Source organism: Phacochoerus africanus, chromosome 2, assembly GCF_016906955.1.
Source record: "Phacochoerus africanus isolate WHEZ1 chromosome 2, ROS_Pafr_v1, whole genome shotgun sequence".
In the NCBI taxonomy this organism is placed as follows: Eukaryota; Metazoa; Chordata; class Mammalia; order Artiodactyla; family Suidae; genus Phacochoerus; species Phacochoerus africanus.
In genome coordinates, this window is record NC_062545.1 from 52006458 (window position 1) to 52024301 (window position 17844).

The 17844-nt window shown below is 34.4% G+C and overlaps 1 protein-coding gene across 1 annotated transcript in view; it reads left to right on the top strand.

Annotated features, from left to right (window-relative positions):
* RIMS1 (regulating synaptic membrane exocytosis 1) overlaps positions 1-17844 on the top strand; it is a 461151-nt gene that overhangs the window by 281085 nt on the left and 162222 nt on the right. Inside the window, 4 exon segments of the mRNA XM_047760358.1 lie at positions 10086-10153; positions 10982-11092; positions 12823-12922; positions 16742-16865. Of these exon segments, the coding sequence (XP_047616314.1) occupies positions 10086-10153; positions 10982-11092; positions 12823-12922; positions 16742-16865 (403 nt within the window).

Sequence of the window (17844 nt, forward strand, 5' to 3'; positions counted from 1 at the left end):
AAGCCTTTTCCACTTTCCATTTTTTGGCAAGATTCTCAAATAGGGTACGATAATTTGCTATAACCGAATGTTCATGTTTAAGCTCCAGATAAGCTAACATCTGTACATCAGTTGTGCTTTAGTTATCTCTCATTGAATCAAAGATATTTTGAGGTTGAAGGATAGAAAAAAAATCCATATTTTAGTGAAAAGAGTTTACAGTAAATACATTAAATGATGTTTTGTGTATAATCATTTAATTTTAATTTCCACTTTCAAATCTACCTTCATACCAAAAGCAACTTGACATTTCTTTCAAAATGTAAAAATATAGCCATATGCAATCAGTTCAAGACATGTACTAAAGATCAGCAAGAGAAAATAAGGGCAGATGTTTCACCTGTAGATTTAACCATAAACATCCTGACGCAGTAAAAGGTCATTAGTTCAAAATTTACAGCATCCTTAACATGAAAGTAAACCAGTTATTGAAGTGCACACGGTTTTGCCCTGATACACCAGAGAGACATTTCTTCTGTGTAGTTTCCTGGAGAAGATGGTCAGTAGCATAGGTGTGGTCTGCACGGTGATCTCTATAATATGATGACAGACAATACAGGAAAAGAAGTGGGGTGGAGAGGGGAAGGGAACTGTGCGGATAGTGTGCCTGGCTCTCTGCTGGCCTGGGTTCCTGCAAAGCTTGAGTTTAGAATAGCTAAATGGATTTACTGTATCTCCCTCACAGAGACCTTTCTCTCTGTATTATTGCTTTAAGTTAAACATTTCAGAAATCTCCAGGGACAGTGTATTGGGTCGATCAGTGCAGCTGGGCGACTTTAGCGTCGTGGGTTTAAAGAGCCAGCACCTTGGGTAGAGGTTTCCTTGTAGTCCTGAATGGAACCCCATCCATCCTTCTCCAACCGCACTTGAGGCCAGCCAGGAAACCACACTGAGTACTTTTAAGACCAGCAAGATATCCTGAATTTTTAAAGGAACAGGTTTTGGAATGCGAGTTTAAGGGGAATATATTTTGAATTATTATATTCGAAATGTAATTCTGAACTCACTGACCCAAACCTTAAACACGGAGGGGTTTTCGAAGAGAATTCCTTTCCTGTGTCAGTAGGTGAGTCTCTGACCACCCTGAGCTGTGTTTGCTTTGTGATCCACAGCAGGTGTGCTGTGCATATGTGTTTGTGAGCGGGCCTCTCTCCTTCCATTTGCTTTGTGCTTTCCCTCACTTGCATTGTTCCTTCTGTCACCTGGAGTGGGAGCACAGTTGAAAGGCCAGGCCTCTGGACAGCCTGAGCACGTTGGCACTACGGCAGTGAGCATCTGGGCCAGTGAGATTGCAGTGTTTTGCAACCTGGTTTCTTGCGGCTAGCCTTTGAGATGTGTATGAGTATGAGCACTTCAGGTTTTTCTCTCAAATAATGTGGAGGCATAAAATGATGTCCAGATTTCTTTGCCTGGTGTTTTCCCACTGTCATGCAGGGAATTTCCAACTTTAAAAAATCCATGCCATATATCTAGAAATCATTAGTTTGCATAGCCAAAATAAAAACAAAGACAAAGGAACAACAAAATTAAGAAGAAAAGAAAAATAACCTAAGTTATTTACAGTAATTTACTTGGCAGAAGGTCTGGGTTTAAAACATCTGTTTCTGTTACCAGAACGGTTGCTAGAGTGAATTTGTTTTGTACTCTTTTGTAGCTTCACAATATATTTTTCAATGATAAGCAGTATCCACCCCTCATGAGTACATCTTGTTTTGTTCTGTGTACCCTTCAAATTCATCTTCGTCATCACTGGAGTATTACTCTTGTTATTTCTATCACTACAGCCAAGATAGTATATTGATGTCCCTATTTTTCATTTCCGTGTCTTTGGGAAACTGATTGGACATGCAGGATCATTGCAGGTTATGCTGTTTTGCTAGTGAGTGTTGCCTGGGCATGAGGTCTGGTTCAAAACCGGTGTTTTCCTCTATCAGGGCTGTTTGCATCCAGAGCGCTTTCCTGTACTGTCTCCATTTGTGACTTTGCCCAGCACCACAGCTTCTTAAACCTGTGCTTAACACCCAGTCCCCAGACAATGAAAACAAATAAACCCCGGTTTTTTCCACAGGGTTTCCTGGCTGGTTATTCCAAGACTTTGCACGTGACAGCCGGTCTTCCCCGTGAATGGAGTACTCAGTGTCAAAGTGGAAGCCTGGTCAGTTGGAAAGTCGCAGTGAAACACCCCCTCCTGTGGGCAGCACCTCCCTGAGTCTGATTATAAAGGGTCCCCATATTGGGAAAAAAGAAAGAAGGGTCCCTGAGATGGTTAATTTTGTGCTCTGCTTGCCGGGGTACTTTGCTGTTCTTTCTAATGTAGATTCTGGGGAAGGTATGGGTCAGTCACGAAGCCTGGAACCGTGTTTACATATGAAGTTCACCCTTCTCTAAACCAAGACATGTGCACCTCCTTTTGCCCTGTCATTGATACCCTCAGACCTTTCTTCAGATACACTTTATTATTATTTACTATGGTTAATAAATGCAGTCTGCTCTAGATTTCCTGAAGACCATAAACATCTCTCTTTTATTATTCTGAGGCACAAAGGGGTGTTGTGTGTGTGTGTTTTCTGTTGTTGATGTTGTTCAAAAGTTTCAGAAATTTTAATTTACTGGCTTCTTTGGAGGCCTGTAGCATCAGGTCAATATAGAGGTCAAGGATACAGACATCACTAAGCATCATAGTACGGGGGGAGTATTTCTGAACCCTGAAACTTTATATAGTCTTAAAAGTGAAAACTTATGTAACATTTAAAAGTAGGAAAAAATCAAACTGATAACTAATGTTTATGATCTTAAATAGCTTTTTATTTCTCTATGTCTTTTAGCCTATTTAAAGTAAATCTACAACATTTTTTGTGCTTTCCCAAATCCCCATCCTCCAGAATGACCCTATTACATTTAATTTTTTTTCTTTCTTTTTTTTTTTGCTTCTTAGGGCCACATCCATGGCCTATGGAAGTCCCAGGCTAGGGGTCAAATCAGAGCTACAGCTGCCGGCCTATACTATAGCCACAGCAACACAGGATCCAAGCCATATCTGTGAACTAAACCACAGCTCACGGCAGCACCAGATCCTTAACCCACTGAGTAAGGCCAGGGACCTAACCTGCCTCCTCATAGATACTAGTTGGATTTATTTCCGCTATGCCACAGTGAGAACTTCTACATCTTTAAATTTATAATTTTTTTAGGACCATCAATATTGTTATTATTTATATTATTGTTAGGAATATAAGCTAACAAAAGAAATATTAGAAAGCTAGGAATCTTATAACCTATTCAAATATAAATATTAAAATACATTCATAACTAATGTGTGTACCAAATAATTTTAAGGCATAATACAGACTGGTTTCAAAGAAAGATTTTCAGGGATACCTTGAGTCATCAGAAAAAAAATATGAAGGGATAAAATATAGCTTACTTATTTCACGATATGGAAACTTTCAGTCACAAATATATTACTATACACCAGAATTGTTTTATTTGCCCACATAAAAATATGATCATATAAAGAATAAATGGCAGAATGCTCATTTTCAGATTAAAGATACATAGTGAAACCTGATCACATTCGTTACTTCAGGTGTTTTTGGTTAGGTCAATCTGTATACATCTCAAAGAATAGATAACATCTCCGTGAAAGTCACCGTTTTCTTCATACCTTAGGCTCCCACTGGCTTTGTGGAAATTAACAGGAAGAGGAAGCCAGAAATAATTGTTTCCTTCTGAACATTTGAGCATCTATTTTATACCAGGCCAATTAATAATTTTCATAAACAGTATGACTTTAACATTTTAACATTTCTCTAAGCCCATTTCAAGTCATCTTTTGGAAAGATTACTGATACTATGTGTATTTTGACTATGATTGCCTCTTCCTTATCAGTCTGATCTCCAATACCATGATTTCATATTCTTAATCTCATTTATCTGATTAGAAAATAACATGCATTTCTAAAGTTCATTACAATTTGTAAAACTGACATACCTCATTTAAGCCGCATGAAACACTTGTGAGAAAGTGGTATCCACACCCCATTTTATAAAAGAGGGTAGAATTCTAGGATCGATGGGTTGTTATCAAGATAACTTTCCTAAAAACGGAAGGGTTGGGATGAGTGAGAGAAAATTCTCCTTCCCAGATCAGCCACCAGGCTTCTTTCCTGTGCCCTAAGATTATAAATCACAGAGACAGCACCACAGGCCTGCAGGCAAATATTTAATCTTTCTCTAGGAGTAATTCACCTCTGGAGGGTCTATTGAGTATAAATAATTTCTGAATGCAAACATCTTTGACATCTCATTAACTTAATAAATAATAGCTGATGCATTTACTTGAACTGTGAAATTTATATACCAGAGAGAGAGACAGTAGTATTGTGGTTTTAATGGTAGCAATAGACCACATTGGGAACAAATGGGAATTCTGAAAGTGAAATTTCTAAGGTGCATTTGGAGAACAGTCACTAATTTTAACAAATCCCTAATAGCCGGAGATACTGTTCTTATAAGGAATGACACTTTGTATATGTGTCCTGGGCCTGTACCAGAAACTGGAATTTAAGTTACTGAAGAATTATGGAAGAGGTTTTTGCTGAAGACTGATAGGTCGGAGGTACTTCTAGCCCCACCTCAGGCCTGGCGTTCAGGGGACACAAATCTGCTACTTAATTATATGGCATTTGCCATCAAATTGTGGAGTGGACAGGGGTTTTGAATGAAATCCTCAAAAAGTATTTGAGGGCCAATATTTTTACTATACTAGGAACTTAGACTGACAAATTCAATCGTCAATGCCAATTTTTTGATTTTGCATCTGTACACGTAGTATTTACTATTGTACAGATTGTATGGTTAATGATTAAAGTTAATAAGCATATTGCCCATTTTATTTTAAGGCCTAGATACTAAGTCCTGTTACATAGTATTTGTTTCTTATCCCCGACTGTTAAATTAACTGAGATGACATTAGGCTTTCTAGGGCTCTGCTGTATAGCAGTTATGGCTGACTGATTCCAGTTAGTTCCGTTACTAGATATAATCTAGGGGTGAGAGTGAACATGCCTTTGCAGGCATAGAACTCTCTAAAATGAACTTCAAAAATGGGAGGAAACTATTTCAAAATGGGATTTTCACGATATGAATCAGTAGTGAAGATGTTATCTCAGTCTTCGACTTTGCATTTTATTTCCTGCCTATGAAAAGAATATTCTTATAACCTATTAAACTGAATTAAAATATGTAAATATACACAATGAACTTCTTTGCAGAACAGATACTGACTCACAGACTTTGAAAAACTTACAGTTTCCAAAGGAGACCGTTCGGGGGGTGGGGAGATACGCTGGGGTTGTGAGATGGAAATCCTATTAAATTGGATTGTGATAATCATTGTACAACTATAAATGCAATAAATTCATTGAGTAATAAAAAATTTTAAAAATCCAAGAAATAAAAATTAAAGCTAGAATAATAAAATAAAAAATAAAATAAAATGTATAAATGTTTTTTATCGCATTATAAACAAAGCAATATTCATTAACTTGTGTGCTGACCATAGTAATCAGTGTTAAAAATACCCTGCCTTGTCTCAAATTAAAAGCTTGTTCTTAGAACTGAGTTTGCTTTTGTGTATGTTCTGCATAGAGACATATGATAAACATATTTTTGCCCAATATTATAATTTTTCTATGTACTATGTGGTAATAAAGTACCTTAGGACTCATCTAATTTTATGGAGTTTCAGCACATATCCTGCTAGAGAGGATAAACAAAAATAAAATAAGAAAAATTTAAAGAAGTGTAAGAAGCCTCTGGGAAGGATGATTCTTCTGATTTTTGGGTCCATGATTTTTGTAATTTTTTGTTGTTGTTGTTGTCTTTTAGGGCTGCACCCATGGCATATAGAGGTTCCCAGGCTAGGAGTTGAATCAGAGCTGTAGCCACTGGCCTACACCACAGCCACAGCAGGATGGGATCCAAGCCACATCTGTGACCAATACCACAGGTCATGGCAATGCTGGATCGTTAACCCACTGAGCAAGACCAGGAATCGAACCTGGATCCTCATGGATGCTAGTCAGATTCATTTCCACTGAACCACGATGGGAACTCTGATTTTTGTAATTTTTTGAATGGTGAAAATCTGTTCTATATAGGAAGAATAATTTATTTTTTTAGATGACACATAGCAAAATTATGGATATGCGTTAGAAATTGTGCAGGGTTACTGTGAGTCAGTCGTGAAATTGGTTGAGTCCCATCTTTCATCATCATCCATTGTAATGATGTTATTAATGCAGTGTATATTTCTTCTGGCAATGCAGAAGTCCTTATTTTCTAGTACTGTGGTTTGGTGTCAATAACCTTTCTTTTTCTTCTTGCATATTAGATATACATTCTATTTGGTCAAATGTAGCTGTTCTATAAATCATTAAGTAGATGTTTAATGTATGAAACCAGAGTTATGGTTTTCTCCTTATAATTTTAATATACACAATCACACACCTATATTATTTGGCAGATATTTTGTTCATTGACTATGATTGGTTTTATTGGAATCTTTTGTGCTTTGACATTAGATATCATAAGGTACAAAAATTTAAATCATAGTGATGCATGTTCATACATTGTTACTCTTACCATAATGACTGAGGTTTAGGAGAAGCTAATTGTCTTTACAGAAAGCTCATGTGTCATTAGCTGACTTTTAATTCATGCAATGAAAACAGTGTGTTTATTTACAAAGTTTAATTAACCTGCTTTTTCACAAAGGATGAAATTAAGGTCTGTTTTTAAAGTCTTCACAAAAAATAATGCTCAAATTATAACACTTCACTGGACTTGGATATTTTTGAACTTGAGCCATTTCAGTAGACTGAAGCATCTGATAGATTTCCTGGAGCTAAATTAATAATAGTAATAAATTTGCTCCTTTATAGTTCTATTGAATATTAGAAGCAAAACGCATTTGTATCAATTCCATTAGTAAATACCATGAATCTATCATTTTGTAGCTATGCCACCTGGCAATAGATATCTTTAATCACCTATTAAGGAAGGTAATCAAGTAAAATGTTTTATATTAATGAACTATTAGACTCTGAATATTTTAGGAGGAAGTTTTGTTGAGTGCCATTTATTCTATTAATAATAGAGAAATGTGTCTTATGAAGACAAATTAGAGTACTTTAAGTCAATAATATATTTAAAACAATAATTACAAGAAAAGAAGAAACAATATTGTTTCTTGTAAAAACTATGTATTTAGATTTTAGAATTTATTTTTTGTACACGTTTAAGCAAAAATGTTATATTTTAACTGGTGATGATGAAATTAGTGCTAAGAAAACTGTGAAAACCTGTGCAGAATGTGAGAGAACTGTAATGGTGTACTAAAATATATGCAAACAATAGTGTATGCTGAAATATTTAATGTCTTCTTTTACATTTACATTTATTAGTCATTTTTAGTAGATTTCTAGCACACTAGGTATGACCAAAATAAAAAAATAAAAATAAAAAAAACAGTTTTTAAAGCTGCAAATTCTATTCCATGCATATGCACACTCATGTAAGAATTAGTTCTGGCTGGACACCTGAATGGCCTGGTGAACTAAATATACCCTCCCCTTTCTTAAGCCAGTTAATTAAGATCATTGTCCTAAAAAGCTTTTAAGTGATAGAATACCATTGCTTGAAAGCAGTGTTTTCATAAGAAAGTACGCCCAGTTTTATTACCAAATTATATCTGAAACATCAGCTCTTGGTTCTTTGCATTTGAGGAGCCCTTTCTGCACAGCAAACATTCACCAGATATGCACATCTAGATTTTCTCAGGAAAAGGTGAGTGAAGCCAGGTCGAAGCCCCTTTTGAGGATCTGAAGAACGGGTCAGAGAAGGATTCCCAGGGAGTTCAGTTTCTAAGACCTAAGTCAGTTCCTGAGCACAATGAACTGTTTCCTTGAAGCCTTTAAAATAGGAATGGTTTTTGTCATTTCTTTAACCTTAAGGACTTCTAAAGCAGCTTTCAACTTAATGACTAATTTTTCTCTTTCAAGCCCACAAGTATCTCAGTGGGTCTATTAATTTGTCACAGTATTTCAGAATGAATCAGCATTTAAGGAGTCATCAGGCCTAATTACTAGGTATGTGAAATTTTAGGGAAGAGCTCTACGAATTGCAGTAATCTTTTTGAATGATATTTGTAGCCACTACGTAGTAATTTTAATTTTATCATTACTAGTTATTATAGTTTTTCTTGTGAGGTGTCATAATACTAAAAACAAAGCAACTTTAAAAATAAGAATATGAAGTTACACAAACAGTAAAAATAAAGGAGAAAAAAAAAGTTTACTTTTATAACTTTTATTCTATTCACTAAGGAGGTCCAGAAGAACATTAGGAATCTATAATCACCAAACCATGTACACAACTTTTAAAGTTTGTGCTTTTGAGAGGGAATTGGACTCCATGTGGAGTAAATTTTAGCAGAATATAGTTTCATAGAATATACTGCCGTTATCTATATGACATATTTGAAGAACATTTTAGTATTTATTATTGTAGTTATAACATTCTCTGACTTTTATAAGATATTGTATAAAAGGAAAAGGGAAGCAGCTTCTGGGAAATTGAGGTGTATGGATTTTTTGTGTCTGCAGACTATCATATTTTTTTTGTACTGCCTGCATTTACCATGCTTGTATCATCTACCTAAAATTCTCTTTGACCATCACAGAAGTCAGCCAAACATATTTTCCTGAGAGTGAGCTAGGTGTGTCACTGTTGGCAGGCATGCTTTACTCACTATTATTTATTTATTTAAAGTTTAGTTGATTTACAGTGTTGTGCCGATCTCTGCTACACAGCATGGTGACCCATTCATACACACACACATATATAACCTTTGTCTCATGCTGTCCTCCATCATGTTCTATCCCAAAAGATTGGATCTAGTTCCCTGTGCTGTACAGTAGGGCCTCATTGATGATCCATTCTAAATGCACTCACCTAACTTTTTTCTCTCTCAATATCCATGAGGAGAACATCTTTCATTGAGTTAATCTGAACTTTAAAATGTAAAAGGTCATTTATTCTCATGTGGTTACCCGCTCTGGCCTTTTTATGCAAATGCTAATGGCACTGCTTCTTTCCATTATTATTTTTTTCTTTTTTTCTCAGACGCTTTCTTTCACATTTTATTTTTAAGCCAAAAAATCAAAAGTAAAGTTTTATAAATTTATGTCTACAAGGTTAGACTTTTTAAAGTCTTTTTTATGGCTTTATTAAAAATGAATAGTCAGTCATCTGTATGTACTCTTTTGCTGAAGTTATTCTTGATTTGTAATTTTTAATGCCATGTCCTGAAAATATGTGCCCAGTTGTTCAGCTGATAGAGACCAGAGAATAATTTTGAAAGATATGATGTAGTTCAGAAGAGTTGGATATATGCCCAGGAGTGGGATTGCTGGGTCATATGGTAGCTCTGTATCTAGTCACTTATGATGGAGCATGATGGAGGATAATGTGAGAAAAAGAATATATATATGTATGTGTGACTGGGTCACCTTGTTGTACAGTAGAAAATTGACAGAACGCTGTAAACCAGCTATAATGGAAAAAATAAAAAATCATTTAAAATAAGAGTCAGAGAGGAGACAGAATATTTTAATACTTATCTCCATTCAGTGAATACAGTTTTAGCCAGTATCACCAGAGGACAGGAGGTGCATTGGCATGGGTAGCCCTTTGAGGGGGGCATGGGTGGATTAACCTAGTTCTTTTCATACTTTTTGTGTGTTTCTAGACTGAGAGTAAAAGATAACCCTCCCATTGTATAAAGCGCATTTGTAACACACATTCATTCCGGGGATTCAGGTCACAGCCTTTGCAGTGCAGGTGTGTGTATCACTCTGAGATGTACACACTGGAGATGGTGACATTCACAACCCCTTTACTTTGTAGATCGAAGAGGTAGTACTTAGGTGATGCATTCTCCACTTTAAAGCCATTACACTTTTTATTTTCTTCCTGTTCTACAGGTGACTTGGATTACTACTGGCTGGATCCTGCCACGTGGCATAGCCGGGAAACATCACCTATTAGTTCGGTAAGCCTGGGAAGGGAGATTTGGGGGTTCAGGGAGTAGGTCTGATATGTGACAGATAGCAATCTTTTTTTTTTTTTGGTCTTTTTGTCTTTTAAGGCTGCACCAGTGGCATATGGAGGTTCCCAGGCTAGAGGTCGAATAAGAGCTGTAGCCGCTGGCCTATGCCAGAGCCACGGCAACTCAGGATCTGAGCCTCATCTGTGACCTGCTCCACAGCTCACAGCAACACCAGATCCTTAACCCACTGAGCGAGGCCAGGGATCAAACTGGTGTCCTCATGGATGCTATTTGGGTTCATTAACCACTGAGTCATGATGGAAACTCCACAGATAGTAATCTTATTCCGCTCCATTATACATGTTATGAGAGAAAATATTGATTTCATTTAAGACAGTACAGTTTTGAAGAAAAAAAACAGTTATCACTGGATGATAAATTTTAAAGTAAGTAAAAGCAAGTATTAAATAATGACTATAGGTAAGTCAGATATTATTTTATCATAATATGAACATTCACACCTCAAAATACAGAATTGGTTTTATTTATGTAAGCAGATACATTTAAAATTTTCAGTTAATTTCATGTCAGAGCATATTTTAGACATGTACTTAGTTGCTGACTACTTTTAGAACTATTTGGTATAGTAAGTGCCTATTGCAAATAAAATACAGCTGTAAATAAAAATTGTTTTAAGCCAAGGATAGAACCCACCAAAATAAAGCATTCCCTCTAGGGTGTCTTTAACTGAGGGACTACAACCAATAATAATGTGTTCATAGAAAAGAAAATAGCTGGTTTATCTTTTTAAACTTTCTTCATGTTTTATAGCATCCTGTAACGTGGCAACCATCTAAAGAGGGAGATCGATTAATTGGACGTGTTATTCTTAACAAGAGAACAACAATGCCCAAAGAGTCAGGTGCATTACTGGGTCTGAAAGTGAGTATGCTGGTTTATAATGTGTTTTAAAGGATGAAATATATTATTCATCAACAAAGTTTCTGACAATGATTTTTAAATGTCTTTCCTCTTCAAGTTCATCTAGTGACTGTGTTTTGTTAACACAGTGATGTCTTACGGTATATTTAGTATTTTTATCTGGGTAATATTTTAAAATCATTTTGTTAAGAATAGCATATGAGTGTGTTAGGATACTTTAGGAAAACTAAAGAAATTTTCTCTGAATATAAAGTTCAAGGACAATTTTTACATTAAAATGGTTTTAATGGATGGTAAAATTAGATAAACACACATTATCTTGACAAGTAACATAAAATATCATTAAAGAGATTGTTTCCTAAGCACAGTAGAATTTATAGTAGTCCCAAAAGAGTAAAATATATCTTTTTAAAATGTTAATTGACTAGAGTTCCCTTATGGCACAGTGGGTTAAGTCTCTGGTATTGTCACTACAGTGGCTTGGGTTGCTGCTGTGGTGTGGGTTTGATCCCTGGCCCCAGAAGTTCTACATGCCACAGGTGGTGGCTAAAATTATTTAAAAAAATATAAAATAAAAAAAAATGTTAACTGACTTCTAACTGGTAATGATTTTAAAAAACTAACAAGTTACAAAGATTATGATTTTGGTTAAAAAAAGGTATATGCATATACACTCTGTTTTATTATGTGTATGCATGTGTATGTGTTGAATCACATGGTTTTATTTGCTTTCATAAACCTAAAACATTTAAAGGTGTTGCTTTAAAATTATTATTTACCAAGAAATCTCTATACTATCGTATTATAGTTGTGTGATGGTTTGACCTCTTCAAAACCCTTGATAATTAATCTAACTGAAAAAATGTGTTTAATTTAATGTCATCTTATTGATTATTATCATTAATTTCTCTTGCTATGAAATAATTCTGATCAACGCTACTGCTGAGCATGTCCCTAAGAATATGGACCAACCTCAACTTTTGACAGTATCCTTCCTATTTTTAATTATGCTTGTTGAGCCCCTGCACTGGGAGAAATTAAACTTAGAAACTTTGAGATGTGTTTAATTTTAGTTATAGAGAAAGACCCAGGTGAGTGTGTCAGTTATTCAGTAATATAATGCAGACTTGGAGAGTTAAATTGGATCCCATATGGATTTCAGATGAGGGAGTCATTCATGTGCTCAGTAGCTGAGATCAACTTAAGCTGTAACTCTGGACCATGGTAAATACCTTCCCCAGAGGAGCCTGTTCTTGGTTTAATACCCAGTCTTTGTCTTAGACTGATATTCTACTGAAAATATACAAAAGATATCAAGATCTCATGTCACAGTGGCACATTATCTGAATCTAGAAATTCAAGTGCATTTGGAAGGTAAAGAGAAAAAGAACCCTCCCTAGAAAACAGTGTCCAGCACTTGCTGTGTGTGAATTGGGAAGACTGTTGTCTCAGGGCGTACGCTGTTCCTGGTGCCCTTCTGTGTTAGGTTAGGTTGAGGAGCCAGTACATAAACTTCCGTAGGACACATGTCATCTCATGTGCTCTGAGATGCTGTTTCCTTGTCATAACTCTGCTGAAGGCTCCTTTAATCAAAAATTGGATCTCACTGCATTTTTATCCTTACACTCAAATCTAGACACATCACAAAAGCTGTGAGATTAATTCCTCAAACTAATAAACTTAACATTTCAGTGTGAGTCTTGGGAACTTATAAATTTATAATTATCCAGGTTGTTGGAGGAAAAATGACTGACTTGGGACGCCTTGGTGCCTTCATCACCAAAGTAAAGAAGGGTAGCCTTGCAGATGTAGTTGGACACTTGCGAGCAGGTAAAGTTTATTTTTTAACATTTAAATAAGGTCTACTGTATGCATGAGTTGGTGGTTTTGAGTTTGGGGTAAGTTATATATAAGTCAATTAGGTGAACAACAAATTTTGATGCATGCATGTTTTTTTTCTGATATGGATACTTACTGATTATAATAATAGTTAACTATATTATCAGTAGTAGTTTGGAGAGAATGAATGGGAATCTTTAATTTATGTGAAAATAAATAGATGCAAAATGCTGAAGGATTACTTATTTTCCTATGTGACTTCATAATGTTGATGCAAGAACCCAAAATAGTTTAGCCCATGCAAAAAAATAATATCACTGTTTAATCCTTTGTATTTTAAGCCATAATAATTATTAAAGTCTTTCATAGTGGCCCCCAAACACTTATTTAGTACCAGTGTTTTTAATAAAATATAATCATAATCACATTTCTTACAGAGATTATGTAATAAAATATTTGTTTAAATGCAACATATATTATACTCCTGCAGACATGCTACTTCTTGGTGTTTGGAAACTGACATTATGTTGCTTTGTAACCTTAACAAGTCATAATAAATAAATTGAATGTATTTAGATATGCTATACTTAGTAGCAAAATACTTTAAGATCTATTTTTGATAAATTGTTTATTTTTCATTGTAGTCAAAATTGTATTAACATAATAACATGTTAATCATATTAACTGTTTCCACTTCACTGACTTCAGAGTTTAGTAGAAATATTTTGGTTAGAGTGTCTGCATATGCATTTGCCAGACAATTATAAAGAAAACAGGGTAGGCTGGACTGTAGCACTGAGGATAAATAACTCACAGCACATGGAAAGCGAACATTTCTAGACCATGTTTTCTGTTTTTATACCTTATGGTTATAATTATTAGAACCATTAGAAAAATATTCTATGACTGTTAAGGACATTTTTATTGTAGTTGATTTCCAGGATATCAGTTCAAAATCATTTAGACTTTTTCTTTGATAGGGATGTGCTCTGCAGGTATCATATGAGGAGAAAATCCATATGTTTAATGACTTAAAAATAAGCCATGAAAAGTATAAGAATCTCTTTCTGTCTACTCAAGTGTAAGATAACTTTAACTACAGAAATCTGAATTTGCAGATCAGATTATAAATATGATGCCCTTTGGTTTTTGTCTTTGTGTTTCTTAGTAGATGATTAAGAAAGTCTGTGAAGGGTTTTTTCTATATTATATATCCCTTAGTGATTAATTTCATTTATTTAACGCCCTTATGTGCATAGAGTCTGAGAACTTAAAATGTTAAAAACTCAAATTAACTATAAGTCATATAAATGTGCTTTTCACTTGAAGAAATTGGTATATTTGAAAAAGTATTTTTAAAAATTAGACAGTATTTTCTGTTCAAGTTACATTATTATTTAGGAACTATTTTCCTTCCCTTGGCATATAATCATTGGTTATCCAACTACAGTACTTTTTATTAGTGTGACCTTTGTTCAACATTGCAGCCTTGCTTTAATTCTGCCATAGCTTTTCCTACTGCTCTTGCCTTATGTCCGTGCCCTGCACCATTGTTTGACTTCATCATCAAACCACACTCTCTTTTAAGATCCTTCAGTATCTCTCAGGCACCATCTGGACAGGTGAAAGCTCTGTATCTTGTCCCCTACTAACAATTCCAGCCACCCTCTTACCTCTCACCTCACCCCAGCTGTGGCGATCCATTGGGGGTTACTGGCCAGTTGTTTCCACCTGCAGTTCCTGGCCAGTGGTTGTTTTTCTGCTCTTGTGCTGTCTGTTGAAGTCCTTTCCATCCTTCAAAACTTATCTAAAGCTGCCTTAATTCTAAAGTGTTTCCTGGTATCTCACCTGAGCAGTAGCTAATAACTACTCCTCTGACATTCCCTGGCTCTCCTTCTTTTCCTCAGATGAAACCTGTCATGGCATATAACATTTTATTGAAGATATTCATTTCTGTATTTCTCCTCCACCAAATTTAAGGGCAAGGGAAAGTCTCTTTTTTTATCTCTGTATCCTCATACTCTATATCCCTGCCTGAAAAGATTATTCATGTGTAAATAAATATTGTTAAAGAGACCACCTTCTAGTTTAAGAGTTATTGATTTGTTAATAAATACATGTATTAAGGTAATTTGATATTAAAAGTTATGCTTCCAGGTTGCTATCTATAAAAAGAAGAATTTTATAATGCAGTACTTTTGCAAAATGTTGACTGAAGCTCATTGCTGGGTAGTAAAGTTGATTTAATGGTTTGCATCCATCATTTTTAAAAAATGAAATATAACGTAATAGAATAAAAAATATCAGGGTAAGTACTGTTTTAGAAAATATCTTTTTTTTTCATACACACATGCACACACACACATACACACATACATATACATTCACATGATGTAAACTTTCTTTCCTTGGTCAATAAATTTAAAATTCTCCTAGTATATTTTAAACTTGTACCTTTTTTTTTTTTTTTATGTAGTGACGTGTATTCACTGCCTTTTTGAAAAACTCTTAGGTAACACCTTAGGTCAAATGTTCAGAAAGTCATTTAACTATTGATAGTAGCTCTACTCTTTTGCTATACCAAAACAGCATTATATACTTATCAAATATTGCCATTTTACTTTTGAATAAGCAAACACTTGGGGTTACTTTAAAATAATCCTAGCAAAAAGAAAATTTTCTACCTTTTTTTAAAGGCGTGGCTAAAAACTAAACAATTTTATATTGATTGTTAGCTTTAAAATGTATAATGATGATATTGATCCATTAGGTTGATACACATTTGCCTAATGACTTAACTGTTGTAGACGTCAAGAACAACAAAATAAGCTGAAACATAAAAAAAAAAAAAGTATGACAACTCAGAGTATCACTGAGGATGGGATGTTTTGGCTGAGCCTGCCGTTGTCAGTCAGAGGGTACTGGGCAGAGACATCTGAGACCTAAAACTGCTCTAAGTGTTTATGAAAATATGTGATTTTCTCCAAATGATCTTTGGTGAAAACTCTAGTTAACGTAACAGGCTGTCAGCCCATGTGTTTTCACATTGTATTACTCTCCTCGATGAATCATCAATTATTTAACAAACTAATAAGTCCTATGTTTTTAATTATTTTACACATATTTTCTAATTTTAATGCGAACAATATCTATTATGTATAGAATGTGTGTGTTATGAACATCTGGAAGTGGGTTAACTGTCACGCAACAGTTTTACATCTGCTTGCTTCGTAACTTTGCCATAGCTACCCGCGTTACCCTATGGGTATGAGTTCAAATCCTTTTCATGCATTTTTATTCTGTTGTGCATCTGGTGAAGGCAATGAAGCATGACTTGTAATTGGAAAATTCATGCTAACAAATGTTAATTGCTATTTCTACCAAAAGTAAAGCAGGATTTATGCAGCATTTAATGATCTTTTACATATAGAGCTGCCTACATTTATTATATTGAGGGCATGCTGCTAATTATTATTTTTTAATGTTTCCAAATGAGCTGTGCTAATTCCATCCCATAGCATGAGATGATTTTTATATTATTTCTGGTATTTCTCAGAAGATAAAGGTAGTTTTGTATTGTACCGTTTCCAGTGACCAGTAACATTCTCTGGGGGAAAGAAAAAGAAAAAAAGAAAAAAGTGTTTAGAAGAACCATTTAGCGGACATTATATGGCAATCAATTTGCTTTTGAGAGCAGAGCCTAGACAAACTATTTGTATATGTTTTGCATTTCTTTGTTAAAAAAAAACAAGAAAAGATAAAAATAAACAATATATAAGGTAAAAAAATACCCTTTTTTTTAAATTCAAGGGGATGAAGTTCTAGAATGGAATGGTAAACCCCTGCCGGGAGCTACAAATGAAGAAGTTTACAACATTATTTTAGAATCAAAATCAGAACCTCAAGTTGAAATTATTGTTTCAAGGCCTATTGGGTAAGGCTAAAAAAACTTACTTCTTAAGTTTAGTAAATTACATGTATTAGCAGGGTTTTAAAAAGAAGTTTATACATTCAAACAGTACATGTTAATATGGATAGTTTTTTCTTCAAATATGGGCATACATTTTAGATTTTTTAAATCTCTTAATTTTTAAACATAAATACTGAATTTTTTTCACTACGTTTTAGAAGCCCCACAGATTAACAATTGTAGTATCAAAAAATATTGCTGCATTTTTTAGAAGTGAACTATAAAGGAAAAACATTTTCTTTCAGTAGTAAAACTATTTATTTTTAGTAATTCTAAATTATTGTAGTTTTTCCTTTGAGGGAGTCACTAACACATTCACCTTATTGTGATATTTAAAATAGTAATGATTTCATATGTCTACATGAACTTTTTATTATTCTGCTAAGAAAGGAATATTTTTTCTGTATCTTAACCCATGGGTAGTTCCAAATTTTATTTAAAATCCGGCAAGTGTGAAATACTTTAACATTTTATTTGGCCATAATAATTGGTATGATGTTTTTAAAACTTCAGTTTTCAGCATAGTTTAATTATCTGCAGCCAATGGGATATTTTCTCTATCTGTATATGGAGTTCCCATGTTTCTCCTAACAAACCCGAAGTCCAGACGTTCATTTCTCCTGTCTAATTTTTTGGAAGGCATTTTGAACTATCTCGTTATGGTTGGCTTATTATTTGAATATATTTTTGGAAATATTCCCTTTTTCTGTATTCCCTAAAATATTATGGAGCCATAATTCAAGACTTTTTAAGTTGTAAAGTAGTATCCTTAAATTTTTGTTTTTCTCATGAATATATGTCAGTGTAAAACATATGAGAAAATATAATTATCCTAATTCTTAAACAACTGAAACTGTATGTTCATATATTCCAAAGAATAACATGTATATATACACACATAAACTCTAAAATCAAGGAAATCTTATAATCAATTTAAGTGGTG